Source organism: Mus caroli, chromosome 3 (assembly GCF_900094665.2).
Source record: "Mus caroli chromosome 3, CAROLI_EIJ_v1.1, whole genome shotgun sequence".
Taxonomy (NCBI): Eukaryota; Metazoa; Chordata; class Mammalia; order Rodentia; family Muridae; genus Mus; species Mus caroli.
Genome location: NC_034572.1, coordinates 20,108,484 through 20,135,861, shown reverse-complemented (window position 1 = coordinate 20,135,861; position 27,378 = coordinate 20,108,484). Strand labels below are relative to the sequence as shown.

Genomic DNA, 27,378 nt, shown 5'->3' with positions numbered 1-27,378 from the left:
AAGATATAAGATACAATTTGCTAAACACATGAAACTCAAGAAGAACGACGACCAAAGTGTGGACACTTTGCCCCTTCTTAGAATTGGGAACAAAACTCCCATGGAAGGAGTTACAGAGATACAGTTTNGAGCTGAGACGAAAGAATGAACCATCTAGAGACTGCCATACCCGGAGATCCATCCTATAATCAGCCTCCAAATGCTGACACCATTGCATACACTAGCAAGATTTTGCTGAAAGGACCCTGATATAGATGTCTCTTGTGAGGCTATTTCAGTGCCTGGTAAGTACAAAAGTGGATGCTCACAGTCAGCTATTGGATGGATCACAGGGCCCCCAATGGAGGAGCTAGAGAAAGTACCCAAGGAGCTAAAAGGGTCTGCAACCCTATAGGAGGAACAACAATATGAACTAACCAATACCCCCGGAGCTTGTGTTTCTAGCTGCATATGTATCAGAAGATGGCCTAGTTGGCCATCAGTGGAAAGAGAGGCCATGCAAACTTTATCTGCCTCAGTACAGGGGAATGCCAGGGCCAAGAAGTGGGAGTGGATAGGTGGGAGAGTGGGTCGGGGAGCGGGTGGGGGACTTTTGGGATAGCATTGGAAATGTAAATGAAATAAGTACCTAATATAAATAAACAAACAAACAAACAAACAAACATTTCAAAGTATTTTTAAAAAAAGAACAAATTTCTATTGAAACAGAATATCTAAAAATCTTTTGCAGGATTTGTGATCTCTTACAATTGCTTTTATTAGAGAGTAAGAACATTTAAAAAAAAAGTAACTTCAGTAATTTAAATTGCTTCAAACATCTCAGGGCATTTTACAGGTTCATCTTTGATAAACATTGTCAATGTCTTATTTCTGTGAAGATGTAAGCAATCTAACCTTGGTTAATTTACTTATACCACTAGGAAATTTAAAACATATTAATTTTAAATTGACCACCAATATTGAGTAAAATTAGTTTCTTTTTTTTTTCTTTAGAAAAACTAAACATAAGAACTCTTCTCTTAAACTAGCAAACTAGCAAAAAGGAAAAAGGACACTGCAAAAGCTAGAGACGCTGGCAGGCCAAACCCTTTCCCAATTCACTAGCTCCCATACATGACTTCTTAACTTCATTATGATAGTTTGATAGGAAGGAAACATGCAGTACATTTCCATTTATCAATCATCAACATTGATTAAACAGTTATGAATCTGGAAGATGTAAACTCCACAGGTAAGAAATGCTCTAATGCCCGGCTTTACTGAGAATATGAGGCTGAGCCACAGGAAGCCTTGGCTAATATTTAAAATGATATTTTAAAGTTGATCGATATGTTAGCATATAGAAATGCTAAAGACTGGAAGAGAGGCAAGGGATTAATGGAGCATTTAAATTCAACACTGTAATTACTATCTTTATTTCTTCATTACATTCTTAAAATTGCTGAATTGTCTGTAGCACCACATTCCCTAAGACGATGAGGTACCTTATTTTCAGCATCCTCTTAGGACTTTCTCCCTACAGATACCTCTCCATTGAGTCTGTCAGCCTAAAAAAAACCCATCCATAGAAGCTCAGTGTATATCGCTCTGTTCTCTTCTTTTCTCTCGCTTTTCTCATTTGATAAATCTGGTCTCTGTAGGAAAGACAGCAGCCATTTCACTTTAGAAGAAAGTCTATTTTAAGTAGCAGCTGCTTGGGGAAAGTTTGGAGACTTTAATCCTTAGTCCTCTTTTCTTTAACAATGCTAGCTGGCATGCAGTCAGCAGGAACATAAAACCAGGGCTTTCAGAAAAACTCTCACAGTAGAGAGTAGTGGCCCATTATGACTGTGAACAAAGGCAATTCTCCTGGAATCATTTTCTAGGAAGGCATGTTATGGCATTGTGACTTTATTACAAAAGAAGGAAGGACAGAAGAAGAAACGTAAAGAGAAGGAAGAATAAAAGATATAAAAAAAACAGTGAAAGAGCACTGAGTTATAACCCATTTTTCTCTGATTCTCATAATTAATATGTTACTTTTGACACCTTACTTTTGATCGAATTTACAGGGTTGACTATGACATTCAGTGCTTAGTTTAACAAACCATTGTAATTACTATGTTTAGTTTGGATATATTCATTTGTTTTGGATGTTAAGTGCAGAAACTTCCCTCGAAAGCCGATGCACTTCCCCTCTCTCCTTGGTGTCATTTCCTTAGAGATGAGTTACCCATGGTAGTCAGGAAAACTCTTATTTCTTAACAGAGAGTAGTATCTGAAATGTGCTTTGCCGTAGTTGATGATCATAGCTGGTTATCTTTTCTTTTATGGTGCTTGTTTGTTTTGTTTTGTTGGATTTTGTTTTTGTTTGTTTGTAGTTTTGGTTATATATTTTTAAAAGTTACATAGAAAAATGTCTTCATATTTTGGTATTCCTATTGAGCCTACATGCTTATATGATTGCTTTTTATGGTTTCTATATGTCTTAAACTTCCCAAACTGATAACTTGGCCTGAGTATTCATTTCCTGTTGCACTTGTCTCAGCTGACACATAGAAAATACTTTCAGTTTGTTAAGTAACAGTATACACATTTAGACTAGTGTGTAGGCATGTACTTTGAATTTGAATGTTCTTTCCTTTCAAAGGATTACCATAGACATTTACATTTCATGGTCTATCCCATAGCAGTGTGTGTGTGTATGTGTGTGTGTGTGTGTGTGTGTGTGTTTGAATTTGTGTAGTTTCTTGGCTTGTCTTATTTAGGGAACCTACAGAAAATAGCCAATGAAACCAGCAATACTCTCCATTTTAAGAATTCTGACTTAGTCAGCTTCCTTCCTAATGCATTTTCTTATCAATGAGTCATTATGTTAGTTCTTCATTATCTTTAGTGCCCAGAATCCATTGGATATATGCATATTTTGAGAGTAGAGCCAAGGGTAACTAAAAAATTCTGTCTAGTTGGCAAGGAGTGTGCTAATATGCCAGTACACCCACAGCTTTAGTAACTTCCCCTTGTTCTACAGTATGCAGCATGTCCATTTACTAGTCTACTTAGCCCACTTTATTCTGGAAGGACTCAAATAATTTCATGGCACTGACATAGAACACACAAAGCAAACTAACAGATATTATATTAAAGTGGTCATTTATGAGGGGGGCAGGGTGAATACATACATATGGAGATCAAAGGAGAAATTTCAAGAGTCAGTTCTCCACAACTACTGTGGTTCTCTGGTCTCCAATTATGCAAATGATGTCATCAGGATTAGCAGGAAACTAGATCATCATATTAGGCCCTAACATAAAAATGCTCTTTGTTACAAATAGCCACCCATATCCCTCCTAAAAAAGTCCACATTCAGTAAAAAGAATCATTGTTCTAGAGTACTAGATGGTGAAATGTCTGGCTATAAGTGAAATCATGGCTTTAATTGAGAACATTTCTTGTACCATGACCATGACCATTTCATTACCTTGTAGGACAGTTGGTGACAGCATACTAGATAGATTATGAGCAGGTACACAGGCTAAAAACATGCGTGATAGTAGACTGTGACAATGGTCAAGTGAAAGAAAATCTTTAGCCTAATGAAAGGACATGTAGGATGACACAAAGGGATTCTTAACTCAAAAAGGGGTGCCAAAAGAAGTTTTGAAAATAGGTCATGTATATAGAAGACAAAGACATTTTGGCGGTAGAGATTGTAGAAAATATTTGGGTTATTCAAAAAACAAATCAAGGCCTATAGAGAAGTTTCAGGCAGGAAATTATGTGTTATATAGTCATGAGCACCTGACCCAGATTCCCAGCACCAACATACAGACATGAGTTCTATCTGTACCTGTAATCCAGCAGTACAATGGTAGGGACAAGATACTTGGTTCAGTCAGAGGACCTACCTCAAAAATTATGTTTGAGATTCACTTGGTCAGTTATCTTCTGTCTTAAACACATACATGCACAGGCACAAACATAAATGCACAACTGCACATGGACATACATGAACATCGACACATATATAACCACCACCAGCAGCAAGCAATCATTTCCCCAAAAGAAGATTTTTTTTCCCCATGTGGTTGCTGGGATTTGAACTCAGGACCTTTGGAAGAGCAATCGGTGCTCTTAACTACTAAGCCATCTCTCCAGCCCCCCAAAAGAAGTTTTTAAGCAGGTGCAGAGGCATGGGAGAGAAAGATAATCATATGTAGCTGTGCAAGATACTTTCTGAATATTGCAATTGTTTCTGTCACTGAGAATAGGAGTACTGTATTCTACTTTCACTGCAACCTCCTTTATGCTGTAATTCAGAAACCAATGCAAACATAATGGTACACTATACTTGTACTGACTCATGGTAAGTGCCTGGGGCACAATACATTTCCAACCTTGTTAAAAAGAGTGAGGATTAATATGCCTGTTGGTCCTCCGATTATGAAGTAAGGATAAGATTATTATAGCATTCTACTGGCAAACACTCAATTTCAACCTGCTTTTGTTAATGTCTGCAGCATGGTATATGCAATACATAATTCTACTGTACTCAGAAAGAGAACTGTATCCTGGAGTAGTCCCATTTTGGATTACTGAAACCTTGCACACTTTGATAGTAAACTGTCTGGCATCCTCATCTGAGTAGGTGGATATAAGCAAGTGAACTGAAAGTCAATAAATGGTAAAGTCAACATAGACCATTGAAATGTGGGGCTGAAGAAAAGGCCCAGATATTAAGACAATATTGAAGAGGAGCAGAATTTGGTTCCTAGCACAGACTTCAGTTGGCTCAGAATAGAATAATACTCCAGCTCTAGAGAATCTGAAAAGTTAGGTCTGCGTAGGCAGCTGCACTTTACATGCACAAACAAAGACACACACACACACACCACACTAAATATTAAAAAACACTAAATTCTAACAAATACTCTATTACTGTCATGTTTTTCTTTTTTATTAGATATTTTCCTTATTTACATTTCAAATGTTATCCCCTTTTCTCATTTCCCCTCTGAAAACTCCCTATCCCATCCCTACCCCACCCCCCACCCCACTCACAAACCCAACCACTCCCATTTCTCTGCCCTGGCATTCCCCTGAAAATAATTTCTTTTTTTTTCTTTTTTATTAGATATTTTCTTTATTTACATTTCAAATTCTATCCTAAAGGTCCCCTATACCCTCCCCCACCCTGCTCCCCTCCCCACCCACTCCCACTTCTTGGCCCTGGCATTCCCCTGTACTGGGGCATATAAAGTTTGCAATACCAAGGGGCCTCTCTTCCCAATGATGGCCGACTAGGCCATCTTCTGCTACATATGCAGCTAGAGAAACGAGCTCTGGGGGTATTGGTTAGTTCATATTGTTGTTCCACCTATAAGGTTGCAGACCCCTTCAGCTCCTTGGGTACTTTCTCTAGCTCCTCCACTGGGGACCCTGAATACCAAGATATGATTTGCAAAACACAAGAAAATCAAGAAGAAGGAAGACCAACACATGGATATTTCATTCCTCCTTAGAATAGGGAACAAAATACCCATGGAAGGAGTTAGAGAGACAAAGTTTAGAGCTGAGAGGAAAGGATGGACCAACCAGAGAGTGTCCCACCCGTGGATCCATCCTATAATCAGCCACCAAACACAGACACTATTGCATATGCCAGCAAGATTTTGCTGTCAGGACCCTGATATAGCTGTCTCTTGTGAGGCTATGCCAGTGCCTGGCAAATACAGAAGTGGATGCTCACAGTCATCTATTGGATGAAGATAATTTCTAACTGCTGGCCGTTATCGTTGCTGATATAGACTACTTATAAAATTATATTTTGCATTTTAAGCTAGCAAACATATTATACAGATTATTTGCAAGCATCAATGTTGTGCTGTTAAAGGGATAATTTGAGTCAGGTATTATTTGTGATATATATATATATATATATATCTCACATATAGTGTTTTTCTAGTGAAAGCCAAGAGTTAAAAGTACTGAGGTGGATAAAAGGTGAATATTCAAATAAATCCCTACAATTTATAAATAATTTCTTCTGTTTTTAAAAATTATCATCATCATTGTATTTCCTTGAGATGTAGCAGTTAGGGACAGGTAACTCAGTGTCCTATTTTAAATACATGAATATCATTTGTCTATACAAAGGAGGACTGGGCCTCTAATACAGAATGGAAAATTCCTTGTATTTCAACATTATTTTACAATAGAGTTTCTGTAGGCCTGGAGCTTGCTATATGGACCATGTGACATCAGACTCAAATAAATCCACCAGCCTATCCCTCCTGAGTGCAGGAGGGTCATGCATGACACCGCACTGACTCAGTCTGAAATTATTTCAATCTCCCTGGTAAATCTGGCGTAGTGATGCACGGCGGAAATCCCAGAACTAGGGAGATTATAGAAAGAAAACAAATTACGGTCCACCCTGTGCTACAAAGTAAGATCACTTCTAAAACAAATGAACAAAAAATAGTAGGTGGATAAAAATAATAATAAATAAATATATAGCACAGCTAAATCAGAAAAGAGCTAGTGTTCCTACCTGGGGGCAGGGAGGAGCAGACATAAATAAAAACCAAACAAACAAAAAGGACAAAACAAAGAAGACAAACAAAAGGAAAAACAGGAGGAGAAAGAGGAGGACAAAAACGAGAGAAGAAAAATGTCCCTTACTTTATCTTTACCATCTATCATTCATTGTTTAGTAGTGTCACACATTATTTTGAAACAGGTTAGGAACACTACAAAGGGAAAAAAAAGAAAAACCAGAACGAAAATTTGCCTGTGACTTATGTAGTGTTGGAAATACTGCCAACACTCAGGGCAAAAGTTAATATCAAAACTGAAACAAAGCCGTGTTTTGTGAAGCGGTTTAGTAACAGGACATTGGGAGAAAGCACGTTAGCTCACTTCATAGTAAAACAGGTCCTGCAAGGCCAGGTAACTCAGGAAGAGAGTGGTAATTATTCACAGAAGAAAGCCGGTAGTGTACTGTTACAATACTACTGTAGCAAGTCAGAAGGTCACTAGGCTTCCAGGGTAGCTGACACAGCCCGAAACTGCTTGGCCCCCTTTAAAAAGAAAGAATAAGATGGGAGAGAATGAAGCTGGCTTACCTAACATGTCTTTGCAAGGTAAGTGCCAACAGCCTTTGAGCTGTTCTCAATCAGAAACTTCAGTAGTGTTATCTCATGCCCGTGTGCTTGTGTGCATGTGACAGAGTCGTATTCTGAGGTACTCAGAGAATGGGTTGGAGAGGTGCCGATTGTTCCTGGTGTGGAGAATGAATGTTTTCACTGCCATGCTCACTCCTGGAACAGAGAATCACAAGTGTAGTGGAGAATAAAGCCTTGTACCCTCCAGCATGAGGCTGGAGAGGCGGTGCCGTGGGCTCCAGCGCGTTCCCAGGGGTCCTTCCCTCAGCACTGGCAGAATGTTTTCTTTTGCTTGTACACGTGGACGTTTTGTTTGTAATCAGCGACTGTCATCACTATCAGGCAGGTTTACAAGTTAAGTGTTATTGTAATCAATGTAACTCTAGTGTTTAAATGAAGAAAACAGGAGCCCAGCAGCCGAGCTTATCAGCTGGCACAGTGGCTTATTTTACATGTCTTACTTAATCAAATACCTTTGCCCTCTGAAGGCTTGGCTCTGTTGACTTTGGCTACACTAGGCAGCCATGGATCATTTGTTGGAAACAAATACGAGGTGGCTCACACATTTCCCTGTTGTGTTTTAAGTAAAAAAAAAAAAAATTATTTATTTTAAGTTTAATGAATAAGTAAATATTTTCTCTTAATATTTTCCACAATGATTTTATTATTCACACTGGAAGGTTGTTTACCAGTTTTATAATATAGTATTTTTGTCAACACATAATTAAAAAAAAACTTTATATTACTTTTTGTCTAGATGGATTCTTATGTAATTATAAAAGATCTTATCACCAGAAATCTGTAAAATATTAAACTTTTATTCAATAAAGTAACAAAATATATCTGTCAAATATATGCTGTGAGAAGCAATAGATGGCTTTTGACCTGCTTGACATTTTAAAGTGCATCATTTAAAATACAGATAAATTACTGAATTTTTTAAGAAATATTTTTGGTTTCGTTAGGCTTCCCTATACTTGCTTAAAAATGGCAGAATCTTATTTTGTAAACCTTTGTATCATTTTTAAAACACCTCGTGAAATACTGTATAAAATGTTATTATTTGAAAGTACTCAATTATAGTTAATAAAAACATTCTGTGATGAATCAAGTTGAAGAGAAAAAAGATTAAAGGCTCATTTGGCAAAAAGTATTATTTAGAATGCTTTTTGAAAATAGTTTATTTGTATTTACTTTATTAACTAAGTATATGATAGTATTGGAAGGGCATGAGAGACATACCTGCATTATAAGAGCATCTGATAAATTTATTATTGGCATGTGATAGCCCTTTGGATGCTATGCTGGTACAGTTCCAAAGTAGAACATAAGTGTTGGAAGACACAAAGCTCCCCCAACACTCTATTTGAAGGATAATAATACACTGGAGTCCTAGAATATGAATACCAGATGTTAACGCTGGTTGCCTTTCTCTGGTACATTCATGTTGTATTTATGGGGAAGTATGATTTTCTACTGTCTTATTCATATACAGGGAAAAGATATCTTATTTTTTGGTAACACATGCCCTGTTCTTCCTCTTCTAATATTATCTTATTAAACATATTTTCAGCAAATCTACACAGTTCTTACATATCATCTTGGAGTGCTGACATTGTCATTTCAGTCTAAGTCACATTACAATAAAGAGGCACTTTAGAGATTTCATGGAAAACAGAGGTACTTCAGTTGTTTTAAACTATTTCTGAATTTATTTACAATATAAAGAATGAATGTAGGGATAACTTTCAGCTTTGTTTATGTGTGTAAAGGTAAGATATCTTGATATTTGCTTACTATCTATAGAATCAAATATAAAGTACAATCTTAACACACGATCCTAACTTTGTTGGGTTGTCTATTCCTATGTCTGAAACTGAGTTTCAATGATAAAAGTAAATGAAATAAACTATTTTTAAAAATTAATTTTATATTTTACCTAATGGCATTTATTCAAACATTTCTGAGCTGGTCATGGTGACTCACAACTCTAATCCTAGCCCTTGGGAAGCTGAGGTAGAAAGTATGCCAAGAGTTACAGCTAGCCTGGACTGCATAGTGAGTCCCAGGTCAACCTAAGCTATAGTGTGAAACTGTCTTGAAAGAAAGAAAGAAGGAAAGAAAGAAAGAAAGAAAGAAAGAAAGAAAGAAAGAAAGAAAGAAAGAAAGAAAGAAAGAAAGAAAGAAAGAGAGAAAGAGAGAAAAAGAGAGAGAGAGAGAGAGAGGAAAGAAAGGAAGAAGGAAGGAAAGAAAGGAAGGAAGGAAGGAAGGAAGGAAGGAAGGAAGGAAGGAAGGAAGGAAGGAAGAAAATTATAACTCTTGAGATTCTTGAAATAATTATTGCTAACATGTTTGAAACTTGGAATTTTCTGTTTGAAACACTATATTCCGATGTTGTTCCTCAAATATGAGCCTCATTTCTGGGTGATGGGTGTTTGGCTTTGAGGACTTTGCATTATCATTACCTAGTCACTGAAACTCTTATGTGAGCCTTGGGCCATAACTTTCTGAAGATTTTTCTGTAGAGTATTGAATATGTTGGGCCATCTCTAGGCAGAAATGAAGGATAGATGGTTTAAATATATGACCTGAGTGTGTTGTTTGGAATTAATCTGTGACAGAAAGCAGTCCCTGTTGGGGGTGTTTTTGTCATGAGATTTCTTTTAAGTAGCTTAGTGCAGCAGGAGGAAGGGTTAATGTGAGAAGTTGAAGCTCTGCTACTCTTCTGCCTCCTGCCATATAAAGATTCAGTAGGCACTTCCATGCCATATGCTGACAGATGATCTAGGACTTCTGATTCCCCAGAACTGTGAATAGTACAGTTGTACTAATTATTAATTCACAGCCTAAGGGCGTTATGTTAGAGCAACACAAAGGCTAGTCATATATATTTAGATTCTCCATTTGCTATATATATATACTATTTTACATATCCATATATACATATGGCCCACATAAGCACCTGGGTGCACCTGTTCTTATTATCAAAGCCTAGGCATTATTAATTATTTACATTCAAACAGCATTGGAAGCCAGTCCTTTATAGTTAAGTTAATCCAATTCTATTGTCAGCCTAATATGAAGGAACTTCAATCATCTTTCCAAACAGGAAAAGTAATTTCTTTGAGTCCCCATATTAAGGTAACCAGGCAGAGAATTTAAGATATGAAAGATACGAAATTTATGATGGTAGTTCAGAATATTCCCAGGTTTCCAATGTGAATTATGTAGGTTAAGACAGAATGCAAACTATGGATAACATACATAAATAATGGGTGATAAAGAAGAGGCCTGTGATTTCTAAATATTGCTATTTGCTGAAGAATGGAAGAACTGCTTTCTTCCATATCATGAATAACTTCACAGCTCTGTCTGTTGGTCTGGAGCACAAGTGGAAGCTATGGTCCAGGAGGCTCGGTCAGCTGGAGCTCCTTTCTTGTCTAGCTACCTAAACCGTTCTGTAGTTTCCCATTCCCCAGAGGCCACCACTAGTCATAAAAAGGCTTCTTACCTCTTTTCTTTCATAAATGACTTAAATTTTAGCTTTGGATATATCTTATAAATAAGCATAAAAGGATCATGTAAAACTGTAAAAAAGAAGTTGATGACGTGTAATCACTCAGCTTATGGACCTTGCCAGGTTACTACTGTTTCAGAGCTCAGTCTTATGCACTTTTCCCCATGTTCTTCCTCAGGCTCGGTCTTTTTTTGGATGTTTCTAAGGCTACTAGACTTCTTATAAAGGACAAAGGTATTAATTCACCCTAGTGATTACTGAGTAAAATACAGTGGAGTTTTGAGTTCTACCCACTGCTTACCCCTCAGCAGGGTGGGTGGTATTGGGTGCTTCTTGTGATAACAGCTCTCCTTCCCTCCTTTGCTCCTTCCTGTTCTTTTGTTCTAGGAAACAATTATTTACACTCTACAAGGCTAGGCAGAGGAAAAACATCATTCTGAGGAATTGGCTGGGCTCAGTGGAAGACTTTGCCAAGCCCTAGATAGCCTTTAGCAAGAGAAGGGTCTTCCACAACACACAGAGGAGTAGCTGACAAAAGAGAGGGAAAACTGCCATGGGAAACTAACATCATCAGGTCAGAAGAGAGCTTGGAAAAATATTGTGTCTAGTGTATGTGTTGCATGGAGTAGCAAGCAGAAATTCTATGAAACTAAGAAAGAAAAACAAAACGAATGCCCTTCTTTACATTTAATTATTCTTCAGAATGTCAGTCTCTATGCTAACCGTCCAGTGCCTGTAATTAAATGGAAGAATTTAGTGCATTATTTTCTAGAGGTACATACTTTCAAATCAATAATAAAAGCCAATCGTTGAAGTGATTTCCATAGTGACATATATTAGAATTTGTATTTATGATCTGATGAAAAAACAATGTCTTGGACACAGTTAGACTATGGTGGGACTGGACCATCCAGTCTTGCCTTTCTTCTTGACTATGTCTTCTGCACATTCACTTTTAAGACATTTAGTTAAACTTTCCTTTCAACCAGTCTGACACCCAGGGAAGTGCTTCTCCTCCTGGTAGGGTTTAAGAAACAATGCTGTTTCTTCTTGGCTAGTAAAAGAAAAACAAACAAACAAAAAGTCGAGGAAGAAAGATCGGTGCCTGGGTGTCTGTGGATGTCAGATACAGCCTGGGGGTAGCCAGACTGGATTCTCCAACCTGTTCAACTGGTTTGCTGTGCATATTTACTGTCTGTGCTAGGGAAATATCCCAGCATTCATCATTACAAGCCATACCCGTGAGTGCTTAGAAATGCATCTAAAGCCCCAGAGAAGATTCCCAGTTCATTACTGGTCCTTGCTGACTTGTAGAATTTTAACAACACTTTAAATTAAGACAGGAGCAAGGAACTCCACATTAACCATGTCCTGTTATATTTTAAAAAGCTTCTGCTGCCTCTTAATGATAGATTAAACTAGGGGGTGATGAGAGCCTTGAACACTAAGCTGAGCTACCACAGAGTTGCAGTGCTTTACCGATTTAACAGAGCATATTAGAGCTGAAGTGTTCTGCAGCTTCCAAGAGGATTTTGGAACCTGAGAAGAGAATTGAACTTGTTTGGAGACAATAAAACAGCAAAACTGCCAAGTGGTAAAACCCCCACATATATCAGAGTTAAATAAGCCCACCCCTAGGCAAGGGCATGTGAGAAAATGGCTTCAAACTTTCTCAAGAACGAGGCAGAGGATCAGGGCAGCAAAGTAAGATTAGCGGGATGACATTTTAAGTCTAACAAGAGAAGAAATGAAATCAATGTAACTGAGCTGGGGAGCTGTCTTCTGCTGGTTCCTTTGTCCTTCTAAGAGGAAATAGAATATGTACCTTATTTGAAATAGATTGACAAGCAATGTGTTCAAAAGAAACATGAGTTAAACTGATTAATAACATGGTACTTAGTTAAAACCTAGTGCTGAGGGAAAAGCTATTTCTCAAATGCTTTAAAAAACAGTATACCTGGACATTTAGCTTCTAGAAAAAAATAATTTAATCTGCTTTGACAGAATTGATATTTTATGGCACTGAGAATGCTTAAAAATACTTTATGTTTCAATTAAAGTCACTACAAAATTTCAAAGGAAAGGTGCAGCGTAAATATACTAGGCTGTGATCATGTAAAATTATTATCAATAATAATGTAATTAAAATATTTTCATGTGTTTAAAGGGGGTTCTCTGTCTTTGAATCTGCTTCCTTTTCCTTTCAGGAGTGGAACAAAGGACGCAGTATTAATCTGATGATTATATGTGTATAAACACCATATAATTATTACATCCTGTTCTATTTCTCTGGATTTTGGAAGGAGTTGAAACATATTTAGATAATTGGGTAGGACAGTGAGCCAACCTTCATTTTTTTTTATCACAGTTAATTTTGGAAGGATTATTAACTAAGCGTGTTCTTGGCTTATTATTAGAAAGTATTACACCTGGTTTACAAGTAAAGGGAAAACAGGAACTGACAGGTTTACAAAGAAAACGTCATTAGGATGGAAACATAAAAGGGCATGGGGCTTCACTAGGTCCCTTGAGCTTTTAATCTCTCTTCAGGAACAGAATGTGTAAACACTTGTATTTGACATGGTATTTGGTTGCTCTGCTGATAGATATGTTTAACTATCCTCACAGTTAAATGCTTTAGAACTTCCTTTCATGAAGGCTTCAGTAAATTTCATTGGAAAACAGGCAACACCTCCTTTCTAATCCTCTGATCAGTGGGATGCAGGGTCTCTTACACCCAGTGCAAATGAATGTACATTAAAAACCATGCAAACATTCTTACCTGATAAAACCTTCCAAAAGACAAAAAAAGTGTAATTAAGAGTAAATTTAATGAATAGGAATACAGATGTATTAAATATTAAAAAGCACAGTCAACTGTACTATGTGACTTAGAATCTGAGACATGATTAAGCTCTTGAGGTCTATCTATCTGATATGTTTGTTTTCCTTAAAGAAAATGACTTCCTCAAAAATAAAACGTGAGATACCAAGGAGCCTGAGGGAGCATTGTAGTTTATTTCCGTTGTTTATGGATCTTTAATGCAAGCACAGACAAGTCTTATCTTCCAATAAGTACTTACGAGGCTGGAAAAATCCTCCGTCACCTCCGCATTTCTTGGGGACAGGAGAAATGCGTTTGCCAAAGAGAAGAGACCTGCTTCCTCTCTTCATTTGTGATATCTCATCCCACAGGCAGTTATCTAAGAAGGTGTAGAGCAATATAGTAATTTGGTATTGGAAATAGTAGTTTTAATTACCTCTAGAATTTTAAAATTGGAATTAATAGCTAAAGACAGAGAGAAAATTTTTTAACCGAAAACCCTGAGAAGGAAAGCATACATACATACATACATATATACATACATACATATGTGTGCATATATGTGTGCATATGTATGTGTATGTGTATATGTGTGTATGTATGCTTATATGTATGTGTGTGTGCACGCGGGTGTGCATGCATGAGTTTAGCTCTTTTCCTCTCATTGCAAACAAAGAATATGCAAAACAGCACCTACTTATTTCATTATAGATTACAAGTAAGAAAACATAACTGTGTACTTGGGGATGTAGACCATTGAAGGAGCAACTATGTTCTACAGTTCTACATATGCTAAATCTGTATACAAAGTTCTTATTAGAACGACCCAAACAACTATGGCATAGTTCACAAGTTTCATTTCATTGTAAGTCTTAACTAAAACACTATTGAAAAATAAGCACTGTCCTAAAATTGAAAGAGTCCTTTTGAGAAGATGAGTCCATGGGTATAACATGCTGTTATTCTATGGAATTGGAAGTAGTCATTGAATTCAAAGTTGGAGCATCTATTCCTCCCCATTCATGGTACTTCTCCTCCCGAGTGGACCCGACTGGGATTTACAGAATGAACAGTCATTATTGCTGGGGAAAAGAAGGTAAATGAATGAAACAGAGAGGAGCACATGGCCCATAGACAAACTGAGAGAGAAGCAAATGTTGGCCATGGGATGCTCTTCTGAAGGTCTTCAAATCACAAGTAGGAGGCTAAGCTGCTGTTGTTGCTGGTGGTTATTTTACAGCTAATAGGAGATCTATAAGATGTGTACAGGGTAGATTAGATTATTTGGAGGGGACAAATATGATATGTTTACTTCTAGTTATAGTACATTTCAGATAACTGTGATGCATTCGAACAATTATTAAATAGCTTTATTATGATATATTGTACGTGGTATAGCCATGGTCCTGACTTCTGAAAAATCATTCATTCTCTGGAAAACAAATTTGTATTATTATTTATATTCTGTATAACCCCATATTTCTTACTAGGGAATTATGAAGCTGAGCAATTTTCAGTAATTAGGACATACTTAACTGTAGTCTGCTATCATCACAACAAGCCTCCCCCTTCATTGTTTTAGTTTTCAAATTTGTCTTCAGCATCTTATAGTAATAAAGAGCTGAATTCTGTCATAATCATGGCATATGAAGATATTTGGAAGAAAGGTGAAGTCACATGATAATTTGCATATAATGAATGCAGAAAAACTACTGTAAACTCTTAGTGTCTGATTAGGACAAAACAGAATGGTGTTTTTAACTGATATGGAGAATGGAAAATGGAAGTGCACTTTAGAGAAGTGAAGCATGTAGAGGGGGGCTTAAAATAAGACCATTTACTTGGTAAAGTATGCTCCAATGAAAAGCTAAGATTTAAATTGTGAAAATGAGGCAAGACATAGAATAAATGGAAAGCACTGGGTATTTGTACAACATAAGTAGTAGATGGTACTGTTGACAGGAGTGGTTGCATATACATTGATTTTAGGATACAAAGATGTGATGGCAGTATATGTCCAAGGTTTGACATATACTGAAATGAAACATAAGATGGGGTCAGAGCAGAGAGAGAGAGAAAAAAAAAAACTGTGTCAGATTTCTCAGGGTAATGCAGAGTGGAGTGTTGAATATTAACAGACACAAAATTAAATGGTATATGATTTGATTTGGTGGCATCTGAGTGATCCAAGTGTGGGATTAAGGAATGACATGGGGAAGACTACAATCAGAAACTTGCCAAGATGGCTGCTGAAGAAGATGAATCTGCAGAGACCAACCGTAAGTCACTAAGAGAGGCTTATCACATGATAGAGCCCTGAGCACTAAGGTCAGAGAATGGGAAACAAAGAAGGCAGATTTATCAAAAAGAGTTTTATGAGGCAGATATATTAGGAGAAAATTGAATTTCATAGAGGAACAGCACTCTTTGAAAACTCCATCCTTGCTCTGGAATATGCCTTTCTTTCTGAATGCCTCTCTTTCTTGATCTTCATGCTTAAATATAATTAATTACCTTTAATAACACTCAAGAACTACTCAGAAAATAAACAGAAGGGCTATCTCAGAAGCAGAAAAAGACCTGAATTGTATGGTAGCATTCCATTGCATCGACTTTTAGCTTTTGTTTTTGGTTACAAAACCTAATGATATAGGTAAAACTACCACTGAGCCACAGCCTCATCACAGCTGGGTGGAACACCAGATTTACCAAATTACAAAAAATATTGGGAGCAAGAGCTCCTTTCAAATGGCTTATATCCTTATAGTGAATGAGTTCGTCGAAACCAAGAGTCTTGCTGGGGCTCTCTCTGAGGTGTTGGTGCCAGGAGAGATTATTAAGAGGATAGGTCGGAGGCAACTGTGCTGAACGAGCCAATAGGCAGCGCATTGAATGTGAGAAAGTAACACCATTTTTCATAGAGTTGCGCATATATGTCTGCTATTGGTTTCTCTACTTTTAGACCTAGATATTAGCACTCTGGCACTTATCAAAAAGAGAAAATTCGTTCCTACAAATCTATCTGTCTCTGGGAAAAGATTAGATTCTCCAGACTTTGCTGGTAAAAAAAAAGTTTTACACAGTAACTTGACAATTTGTGAAACATTGTAAAGTCAATCATACACACACACACTGTCCACATACAATGAAAGTGAGAGACATAAGAAATTTGGGATATCAAGGGCCACTTCCATTCAACATTGTCTGAAAGAAGAAAAGTACAATTCCATCAGTATTTAGTCATTCATGGATTAAGATTTTTTTTCTGCAGCTCTTAACTAATATGAGATTTGTATTGATCCATTATTTTATCTTCAGTAATGAAAAATAGTACAATTGAACATAACTAAGCTGCAATGGAGATGCGGGTGCTGTTGAGAGGACCAGGTGACTGGGATGCTTGGACACACATAGATACTTGCAGAGCACATCCATGCAGCTTGATCAAGTTGTCCTATGTGCTCTCTCAATTGCATAATGAGTGGCAGGTAGAGCTAGCTGTTCTTGGAGGAGGACCACATCATTGTCATTCCTCAGACATGACTGAAAGCCTTTGGCATGGAGATGGATGTGTTTCTATATATCACTGCTGAAAATAAGCAGAAGGTGCAGAACTTTCCAATCCTAAATGAGCTCTGTTTTGAGATCTCAGCTTTTAGCAAACAGCATCAGTGTTGCTGGGCTGGGTGTGACACCGTTGTTCATGCTCAACAGTCTAACAAGCTTTCTAAGAGCTACCAACAAGAACATTTGCCATGACTGGACCAGTGGCCAGATGAGTATGCATATGCCAACCTACTTAGATTCCTGAAAACCAACAGATGAAGTACTATTGCTATCATGTCTTGGTCCCAAACATCCTTCATTGTGGAGGACAAGAATGGAAAGATTGTAGGCTATCCTTTGCTCAAAATAGAGGAGGGTATTGATGATCCCCACTCAGTTCTCTGCTGGTGAATCACTCACACTAGTCCCTTGATCTTGCCTAGATCCTGATGGATTAGCTTTCATGGGTCATGTTTGAGAGCTTCAGTGCTAGTGATACATCTCTGCATATCAGAAAGAGCAACTGGGCAGCCTTTCAACTTTATTCTAACATCCTAACTTCTAAACTAATAATCTGGAATGCCCAAGTACCATGCAGATGGGGAAGATGCATGCAGTTGAAGTGACATTCCTCACAGGAAGCAGATAAGCTGAGGAGATGGATGATTGTGCTGAAGAAAGGCAGGTAATGTGGTGCTAGGCTCCAGGGAAGACCAAGAGACTTGGCACAGAATAGTTCTCAGTTCTACAGAAGCCTGGCACCAGGACAGCCTGCCACAGATTACAGTGGCAATGACAGCACTGATGTCCACGATGCCTCACATGGCTTTAGTTTCACTTCCTAGAGCCTGCTTGAGCACTATCCTGTTATTGTAACTACATTTATCTTTTGAACTAATGTGTGCTCTGAAGTGTCTTCTCTAGGGTATCTTAAACTGAACCGGGTGCTTTACTAGTTCTCATTCTTTATGGCCACCTTCCACAAAATCTACTGTGATCATGAAGTCATATCTATTCACAGAGCCTGATGTGCAAAAGTCAAGGAGGCTTCAGAACTTCTGTGACCAAATCTTCTTTGGCATCTACCATGCTGTCATTAAACCCTCTTGGTAGTTATTCTACACTGCCTTGTATTTATTTCAGGTTATCTCCTATAATGACAGACAAGAGGTGGAAAAAGGTGAGGAGACTCCCAGCTTTCAGAGTTTGCCATTGATTATATTTATTATATAATATTGATTATATTTTGCATAGTTAGCACCACAGGTTAACTCTCATGAACTCTACCTCTTTTCTGCAAGTATTATAGTCTTGCTTTTCCTGGAAACTGCTCATGTTCTTCCCTTTTCTTTTTGAGGATGAAGCTTTCCTTTCCTAGTGGGGCAAAGTAAGACATACTGGATTTTTGCAAGGCAAAATTTGTTTATTTTATGGAAAAGACAAACAGAAATTAAATTTTAGTCTATAATCTTAATAATAAAATATGGTATGAAACTAAAAAAAATCATTAAGAATCACTAACATAATGAGCTACAACTAAATTAAGCTCTATGTATGTTTGCCTCTTGATAGTCATAGTTTCCTGGTGTACCATTTTACATGATGAGTCATAAGAAGAACAGAACAATCTAGGAAAGTATTACAAATATTTACCATTTATGCACATGTGAAAACTAGCAACCATTAAATATTACTATAGAAAGAATAAGGTTTTGGAATAGTCCGTTTTATAGGTGATATATGTGCTTTCTCGTGGATCCTTATAGCAGCGCTTGCATTCCTGTGTGTAGAGCTTTCTCTAAGAACTCATCCCGTTTCTTCTTGTCCTCCCTCCATTCACCTTCTTATGATATTTCCATCATACATACATTCCTGGCACTTTTTATGAGAGGTGATAAAGCCCTGCAGAGGTAGTTTGAAGTAAATGGTTCCACTAAATTCAAGAGTATTTTGACCATTAACCTTCACTTTGAATTTTAGGTGACCATACATGATTATTAAAGAGCACAGATTTATCTCTATAAAATACACCTTAAAGAGGTTTTTAGACAATAGAGGCTTTGCTGGTGTGAAGGAAATTTCCTCTTTAGTGTTTCTAACTTAACAAATTACATCAAAGGACATAAACTTATTTATATTATCCATAAACATAATAAAAAATGTTCCACCATATAACATTGACTCAGTCAATAATTCTAGGCTTTGCCTTAGGGTTTGAAGAGAAAATTATTCCTGCTCCCGATTTTAATTATACCATAAACCTTGGGAAATAGCTATTGATCTTCAGCATCTTGTGTCAGAAAGTGTTTTCTTTCTTGCCAGGGAGAATTTGAACAAAGGCTGAAAATGAAGAATTCTAAACGTATCAAAGATAGAGTCGGCGCAATAAACAGTTGGTTGCTGTATTTGAGCAACTGAAATGTTTGATGGCTTGAAAATAATGTCTGAACATTTTCATGCAGAAAAATAGACACACGTTGGAGTTAAGAAACATTTTACCTTGACAGGCCTAGTGGTATACACCGGTGTGTATATCCTGGAAGATGAGACGGAGGATCACAGTTCAGGGGCTACCTGAGCTACACAGTGAGTTCATGGCAAAAACTTAGTGAGAATTTGTCTCAAAATGAAATATTCATCAAGAGCTGGGATAATATTCCATGGTACTGTGTTTACATAGCATGAACAAAATCCCAGTTCCGATCCACAGTTCCATGATAAATAAATAAATAAATAAATAAATAAATAAATAAATAAAAGAAACATGTATCTTGTTTTAAATAATATAATTACCTTTACAATTTTAATACAGAAATAATAAAATAGCATACATCCTGATACCAGAATCTTATTTTGTTAAGATTAAACAGACATTCATGTCTTGTAATAATGGTTAAAATTATGAGTGACAATAAAGATACCTAGCTTTAGCTAAAGTTTTATTAACTTCACTATAAACAGTAGACTTTGTGAGCAGATTCAACAGCTAAATCTACTGTATGATAATGATCCTTTCTCTGAAGGCTCTGTTAGGTACTGTAGGAGCTGTATCCCAGAATCAGAACTTAAGCTCATGTCTGCTTTCCATATAATCACTTCCTTCTTCATTAAGTATAGAATCCTTCAGTTGGCATTTTCAGGAAATTAGAAATTCCAGTTTAGAACTACTCATTGAAGTAGGATCATATATAAATTTCAGTTACCAAATGAATTTGCTTATAGAGTCAATTAGTACTCATTCCTTTGACAGAATACCTGTAATAATCGATTTATCCTGATTTATTTCATTTTGGAGTAGTGGAGGCCTCAGTCCTTGCTTGATTAGTTTCATTGGTTTTAGATCTGTAATGAAGAATCTCATCCCGAGGGGAATGCGTGTGGGAGTAAGATGTTTTTGGTACCAGTCAGGGAATAAAGAGACAAGGAAGAAAACATGTGTCCATTTTTTTCTGGGTTGGGGTTTGAGACAGAATTTTCTAAGTAGCTAAGGTTGACATCAAACTTGAAAGTCTGCTGCTTCAGCCTTTGGATACTAAGACTGCAATCATGCTACATACACAGCCTTCAACTAGGTCTTAGTTTGAGCATGTCATTCTACACCTGCTGGAACTTCTACACATATCGCAGATATAGTATAGTCTATGTAAAGATATGTTCTAGGCACTGTTTTACACATTACAAAGCAAAATATTTATACTTTATTTTTTTGTTTCAGTACTCACCATTTACCCATCAGCAAAGATTGTTTCTAAACTATAGAATAGTCTCCTCCTCCCTCCAGTGGTAGGTGTGTGTGTGTGTGTGTGTGTGTGTGTGTGTGTGTGTTTATAAAACAGTGGACCTTTGTCACCTTTGTGATTTGAACAGGAAGTTGTCAGGGGAATTTGGCATTACATAAAAATTAAAAAAAAATGTGTACTTTTAGAAGGAAGTAGGGTAGTCTACTGTACAGTGGGTGCTGATTCTTGGAATTTGGTGAGCAACATTTAATGTTGTATTTATTCAAGGTGTCTTGTTTGGGAGGAAAATTTAAGCAGAGTAGGTGAAATATTATTCGACCTCTGAACAAATAAATGAAATAAGGATTTTAAGGTTAAGACTCCACCTGTTTAAAGTCGCATCTAGAGAATTTTAAATATTAACTTATCCTATATTCCCAGTTAATACTAGGCAGCGTAATAACTGCTTTTCTGAGCTGGCATACATCTGGATTCCAGTCCTCCAGTTACTGTAGACTTGTATGGAAAACTCCATTTTGACATGATTGATGGTTGCATGTTATTTTCACTCCGTCTTCACGCATATACAACCGCATAGTCATGGCTTTGTGCCCACTCACCAGACTGAACATGAGAATACTCCCCATTTGTTAACCGCATTTTCAAGAGCTTCCTTTCTGGAAAGCACCAGGGGCTCGTAATGATTTTGGTCTTACACGAGAGCTAAATACCAATGTCTCTGTATCCCTGTTTTCCATACTGTGCTTAATGTACCCTGTTCAAATACTGGCCTAGTGGACAAAAAGGCAGCATGGGATTCCCTGTCCCTCTTGTTAGCCAAGTTGACAGGTTTCATTGCAGGAGGTGGATAGCAGAGAGATTAAGCATGCTCAGGGTGACAAGACATATGGGATACCACTATAAGCATTTTAAGGGAATGCCAGGTCATGGCAAGAATTAGACTTATGAGATTCCATTGAGGTTTTAGGCATAAGGCCAATCTATAGGTGTGTAAAAGTGTCATTAAGAGGGGCACTCAAATGACCTTAACAGAGAAGTGTGCAAATACCAAGGACGTCACAACCCAGGTGTTTACTTTAATATTTTACACCTGTCCTATTTCTATCAGTGAGACATGCAGTCCCTGTCTTGAATGATGTGATCTTTTTTGACAATTGGACATCTTATTCAGCTGCCAGGAGGCAGTAATGGCTGGGTTGTTGAAATACACAATTGAGAAAAAAAAAATCCAACCTCCTCTAACCCACTTTAAGAACACTTTTAGTAGTTAGTTTCAACATGCTTGCTGTAAAATATAACAACCTAACCTAAAATATAACAAAATCAATTCAATATAAGTGCCAATGCATTGATATTAGAATTTCAAAATTAATCTTATAAATAAATGATATAAATTATGGATGATAGATGAAATATTTGCTTACTCTACATGCATTCTAGTATTTGAATAGAAATACAGAGAAATAATAGGTTTCCAGATACCATTTATGGATTATCAGTTGACTAATCCAGTGTTTAGATTTCTATATTCATGTACTTTTATTTTTTAGGGCACACGAGATCTGTTTAATTAGAAGAATATGAAGCAATCTTTCGCCTTATATCCCAGTGCAAACAGCAAACTCTTTCTCTTCTAGATTATTTGCAGAACTAAAAGTGCACATTTGAAGGGTATGCAGTGTTTTGTCTAATATAATTCTGGAGTGTTCTCACTTGGGAGGTCCTACACAGTTGGAATACAAATGTTATATAAATGGAACCCCCTAGCACTGTATATTGCAACAACAATTAGTGCCATGTCCTGAACAAAGCAATGGTACTTCATTGACATAAATCTGAAGTTCTTCAACACAGACAACAAAAGCTGCCCTCAGGAACCACAGATACCTTGAAGTAAAACAGCTCAGAGCCATGAAGATCAAGCTACACATGTATTGCATATGTGCCAGGAAGCCTAGGTCTAGATCATGTATCTTCTTTGGTTGGTGGTTCAGGTTCTGAGAGACCTAAGGGTCCAGGTTAATTGATTCTGTTGGTCTTCCTGTGGAGTCCCTATCCCCTTAGGGGCTGCAATACTCCCTCCTATTTTTCCATAAGAGTCTTCAAGCTCCATCCACTGTTTGGCTGAGGGTGTATGCCTGTCTGAGTCTGTTGGTATGTGGGGTCTTTCAGATGACAGCCATGCTAGACTTCTGTCTGCAAGCATAATGCAGTATCATTAAAAGTTTCAGGGACTATTATTTGACATGGGGCAGATCTCAAATTGGGCCAGTTATTGGTTGGTCATTTCCCTCCGTCTCTACTCCATCATCAATTTCTGCATTTCTTTTAGACATTGCATAAAGTTTTGTGGGTGGATTCATGTCCCTGTCACTTCAAAAGGGTTCCTGGTTAGCCACAGAAGGCAGCTTCCCAAGGCTACATATCCCTAATTTCAAGTCATAGCTAAGGTATTCTTGTATACCTCCCCTATCTCAGGTCTCCATCTTTTCCTGGAGATGCCCTCTACCTCCCACAGGCCCCAGTGGATTGCAGAATTCTATTCACTCTATGGCTATCCAACAATCTCCCCTACTCCCCATACGCAACCCACAACCTACCTCTATTCCCCACCCATTATCGTTTCACACTCAGTTCCCTACTTCCATCTGCCTTTCAAGTGAAGCTCAAGCACCTTTTCTTGTGCCTTTCCTTATGTCCAGCATCCAGCCCCTTTTGGCTTTGGGGTTGTAGCATGGGCATCCTGTCTTTCATGGCTAATATCCACTTATAAGGACATAGAATGCATGTCCTTTTGGGACTGGGTTACCTCATTCAGGGTGATATTCTCAAGATTCATCCATTTGCCTGTAAAATTTTTGTCTTTGTTTTGATGTACCACATTTTTTAATCCCTTCTTAAGTTGAGGGATAAAACATCTTAGGTTTTTTCCAGTTTATGGCTTTTATGATTAAAGCTGCTATGAACATATTTCCGCAGGTGTCTTTGTGGGATTGTGAAGCATCAGTTGTGTATATGCCCAGAAGTAGTAGTAGTATAGCTGGGTCTTGAGGTAGACCTATTCCCAGATTTCTGGGAAACCACCAAATTGACTACCAAAGTGGTTGTACAATTTTGTACTCCCACCAGCAATAAAGGAGTTTTCCCCTTTCTAAACATCCTGATCAGCATCCTCTATCACTTGAGTTTTTGGTATTAGCCAATCAGACCGGTATAAGATGGAATCACAGAGTTGTTTTGATTTGCATTCCCCTTATGACTAAGGACTTTAAACATTCCTTTAAGTGTTTCTTGGCTGTTTGAAATTCCTCTGTTGAGAAGTCTATTTTTAGCTCTGTGAACATTTTTTTAAATTGAATTATTTGGGTTGCTGTTTTTTAACTTATATATATATATATATATATATATATATATATATATATATATGTACTTTTAGCCCTCTGTCTGATGTAGGTTGGTTAAGATCCTTTCCCAATCTGCATGCTGCAATTTTGTCCTATTGGCTGAATCCTTTGCCTTACAGAAGCTTTGTAGTTTCATGAGGTCCCATTTATCAATTTTTGATCATAGAACCTGAGTCTTTGGTGTTCTGTTCAGGAAACTGTGTCCTGTAACAATGTGTTCAAGGGTATTTCCCACTTTCTCTTCTATGTGATTTAGTGTATCAGGACTTATGTTGAGATCCTTAATGCACTTGGCCTTGAGTTTTGTTCAGGGTGATAAATATGGATCTATTTTCATTCTTTTACAAATAGACAACCAGATAGACCAGCATGATTTGTTGAACATGATTTCATTTATCCATTGAAAGGTTTTGGATTCTTTATCTAAAGTAAAGTTTCAATAAGTTTGTGGGTTTAATTCTGGGTCTTTGATTCAATTCCATTGGTCAACATGCCTGTTTCTATACTAATACTGTGCAGTTTTTAGCACTATTGCTCTGTAGTACAGCTTGAGTTCATTGATGGTGATACCTCCCATGGTTATTTTATTGTTCAGGATTGCTTTGGCTATCTTGGGTATACTGACTGGTTTTCTGTGTCAACTTGACACAAGCTGGAATTATCACAGAGAAAGGATCCATGCTTGAGGAAATGTCTCCATAAGATTCAGCTATAAGATGTTTTCTCAACTAGTGACAAAGCAGGGAGGGCACATCCCATTGTGGGTGGTGTCATCACTGGGTTGGTGGTCCTAGGTTCTATAAGAAAGCAAGCTGAGCAAACCAGTGTAAGTAATACAATAAACAGCACTTTCCATGGTTTCTGCATCAGATCCTGCCTCCAAGTTCCTGCCCTGTGTGAATTTCTGTCCTGACTTCCTTTAGTGATGTACACCAATGTGGAAGTGTAAGCTGAATAAATCCTTTCCACCCCAACATGCTTCTTGGTCATGATTTTTTTGTGAAAGAATATAAATCATGACAAAATGAATCTGAAAATTCTGTTCTGTTTTCACCATATTGATCCTAATCATTCATGAGCAAGGAAGGACTTTCCATCGTCTGATATCTTCTTTAATTTCATTCTTTGGGAACTTGAAGTTTTTGTCATATAGATCTTTCACTTTTCTGGTTAGAGTTACACCAAGGTATTTTTTATTATGTGTGTCTATTGTAAAGGGTGTTGTTTCCCTAGGCCAGTGTATTATTTGTGTGAAAGAGATATATTGATTTCTTTTACTTAATTTTGTATCCAGCCACTTTGCTGAAGCTGTGTATCAGCAGTAGGAGTTCTCTGGTAGAATTTTTTTTTTATTATGTATACTATTAATAGTCAGCCAATAGAAATGAATTGTCTTCTTCCTTTGCAATTTGTATCACCTTGATCTCTTTCAATTGTCTTATTGCTCTGGCTAGGATTTCAAGTACTACATTATAGGCTTATCCCTGATTTTAGTGGAATTGCTTTAAGTTTCTTTACATTTAGCTTGATATTGGCTATTGGCTTGCTGTATATTGCTTTGGTTATGTTTAGGTATGTCCCTTGTACCCCTGATCTCTCTAATACTTTTCCCATAAAGAGGTGTTAGATTTTGTCAAAGGCTTTTTCAGCCTTTAATGAAATGATCATGTCATTTGTCTTTGAGTTTGTTTATATAGTGGATTACATAGATGGATTTCCGTATATTGAACCATCCCTGCATTCCTGGGGTGAAGCCTACTTGATCATGATGCATGATGTCTGTGAGGTGTTCCTGGATTCTGTTTTTGAGTGTTTTTTTTTTAAATTGGATATTTTCTTTATTTACATTTCAAATATTATCCCCTTTCCCAGACTCCCTGCTCCCAAAACTCCCTATCCCCTTCCCCCTGCTTCTATTAGGGTGTTCCCCTAGCCACTCACCCACTCCTGCCTTCCCACTCTCCAATTTTTATTGAATAGTTTTGCATCAGATTTCATGACAGAAATAGGTCTGAAGTTCCATTTCTTTTTCACTCTTTGTGTGGGTTCAGCATTAGGGTGACTGTGGCCTCATAGAATGATTTTTTCAGTGTTCCTTCTGTTTGTATTTAGTGGAATATTCTAGGAGTATTGGTACTATTTCTTCTTTGAAAGGCTGCTAGAATTCTGCAATTAAACCATCTACTTGGGAGACTTTTAATGACTGCTTATATATCTTTAGGGTTTATAGGGCTGTTTAAACCATTTACCTGATCTTGATTTAACTTTGGTAAGTGGTTTCTGTCTATAAAATTGGCCATTACGTTAAAATTTTCCAATTTTGTGACGTACAGACTTTTGAAGTAAGACCTAATGATTCTTTGAATTTCTTCGGTGTCTGTTGTTATGTCTCCCTTTTCATTTCTGATTTTCTTTATTTGGATACTGTCTCTCTGTCTTTTTGTTGTTGTTGTTGTTGTTGTTGTTTGGCTAATAGTTTGCCTATCTTGTTGAGTTTTCAAAGAACCAGCGATTGATACTTTGTACTGTTTACTTTATTTCTAACTGATTGGTCTTAGCCCTAATTTTGATTATTTCCTGGGTTTTCCTCCTCTTTAGTGTGCTTGATTTTTTTTTTCCCTAGAGGTTTCAGATATATTTTTAAATTGCTGGTATGAAGCCTTTCTAATTTCTTTATGGAGGCACTTGTTGCTTTGAAATTTGCTGTTAGCACTATTTTCATTGTGTCCCATAAATTTGGGTATGTTGTGCCTTTGTTCCATTGACTTGCAGAGTTCTTAATTTTCTCTTTATTTTTTTCCTGACCAAGAGATCTTTGAGCAGAGAATTGTTCGATTTCCATGAGTGTATGGGCTTCCTGATGTTTCTGCTTTTGTTGAAGTCAACCTTTAATCCATAGTGGTCGAATATGAGGCACTATATTAGCTTTCTTGAATCTGTTGAGGCTTGCATTGTGACTCACCAACTATACAGTCAATTTTGAGGAAGGAACTACAAGGTCCTGAGAAGAAGATATGTCTTTTGTATCTGGGTGAAATGTTCTTATAGATGTCTTTTAAGACCATTCCATTAAGAATATCTGTTAATTTCATAATTTCTTCGTTTAGTTTTTTTTTTTTGGGGGGGGGGGTGACCTGTCCATTGGTGAAAGTGGGGTTTTCAAGTCTCCTGTCATTAATGTGTGGAGTTCAATATGTGATTT

At 37.2% G+C, this 27,378-nt stretch overlaps 1 protein-coding gene and 1 pseudogene across 2 annotated transcripts in view; both read left to right on the top strand.

Annotated features, from left to right (window-relative positions):
* Naaladl2 (N-acetylated alpha-linked acidic dipeptidase like 2) overlaps positions 1-27,378 on the top strand; it is a 1,234,236-nt gene that overhangs the window by 319,664 nt on the left and 887,194 nt on the right. The window contains exon 1 of one of the 2 annotated variants that reach the window (XM_021158905.2): positions 6,629-7,124. The exons of the other annotated variant lie outside the window; for it this stretch is intronic. Within the exon in view, the coding sequence (XP_021014564.1) occupies positions 7,082-7,124 (43 nt within the window). The 5' untranslated portion in view covers positions 6,629-7,081. Of the gene's footprint in view, positions 1-6,628; positions 7,125-27,378 lie in introns of those variants that run through there. 2 annotated transcript variants of the gene reach the window in all.
* On the top strand, positions 15,697-23,597 carry LOC110290961 (annotated as a pseudogene).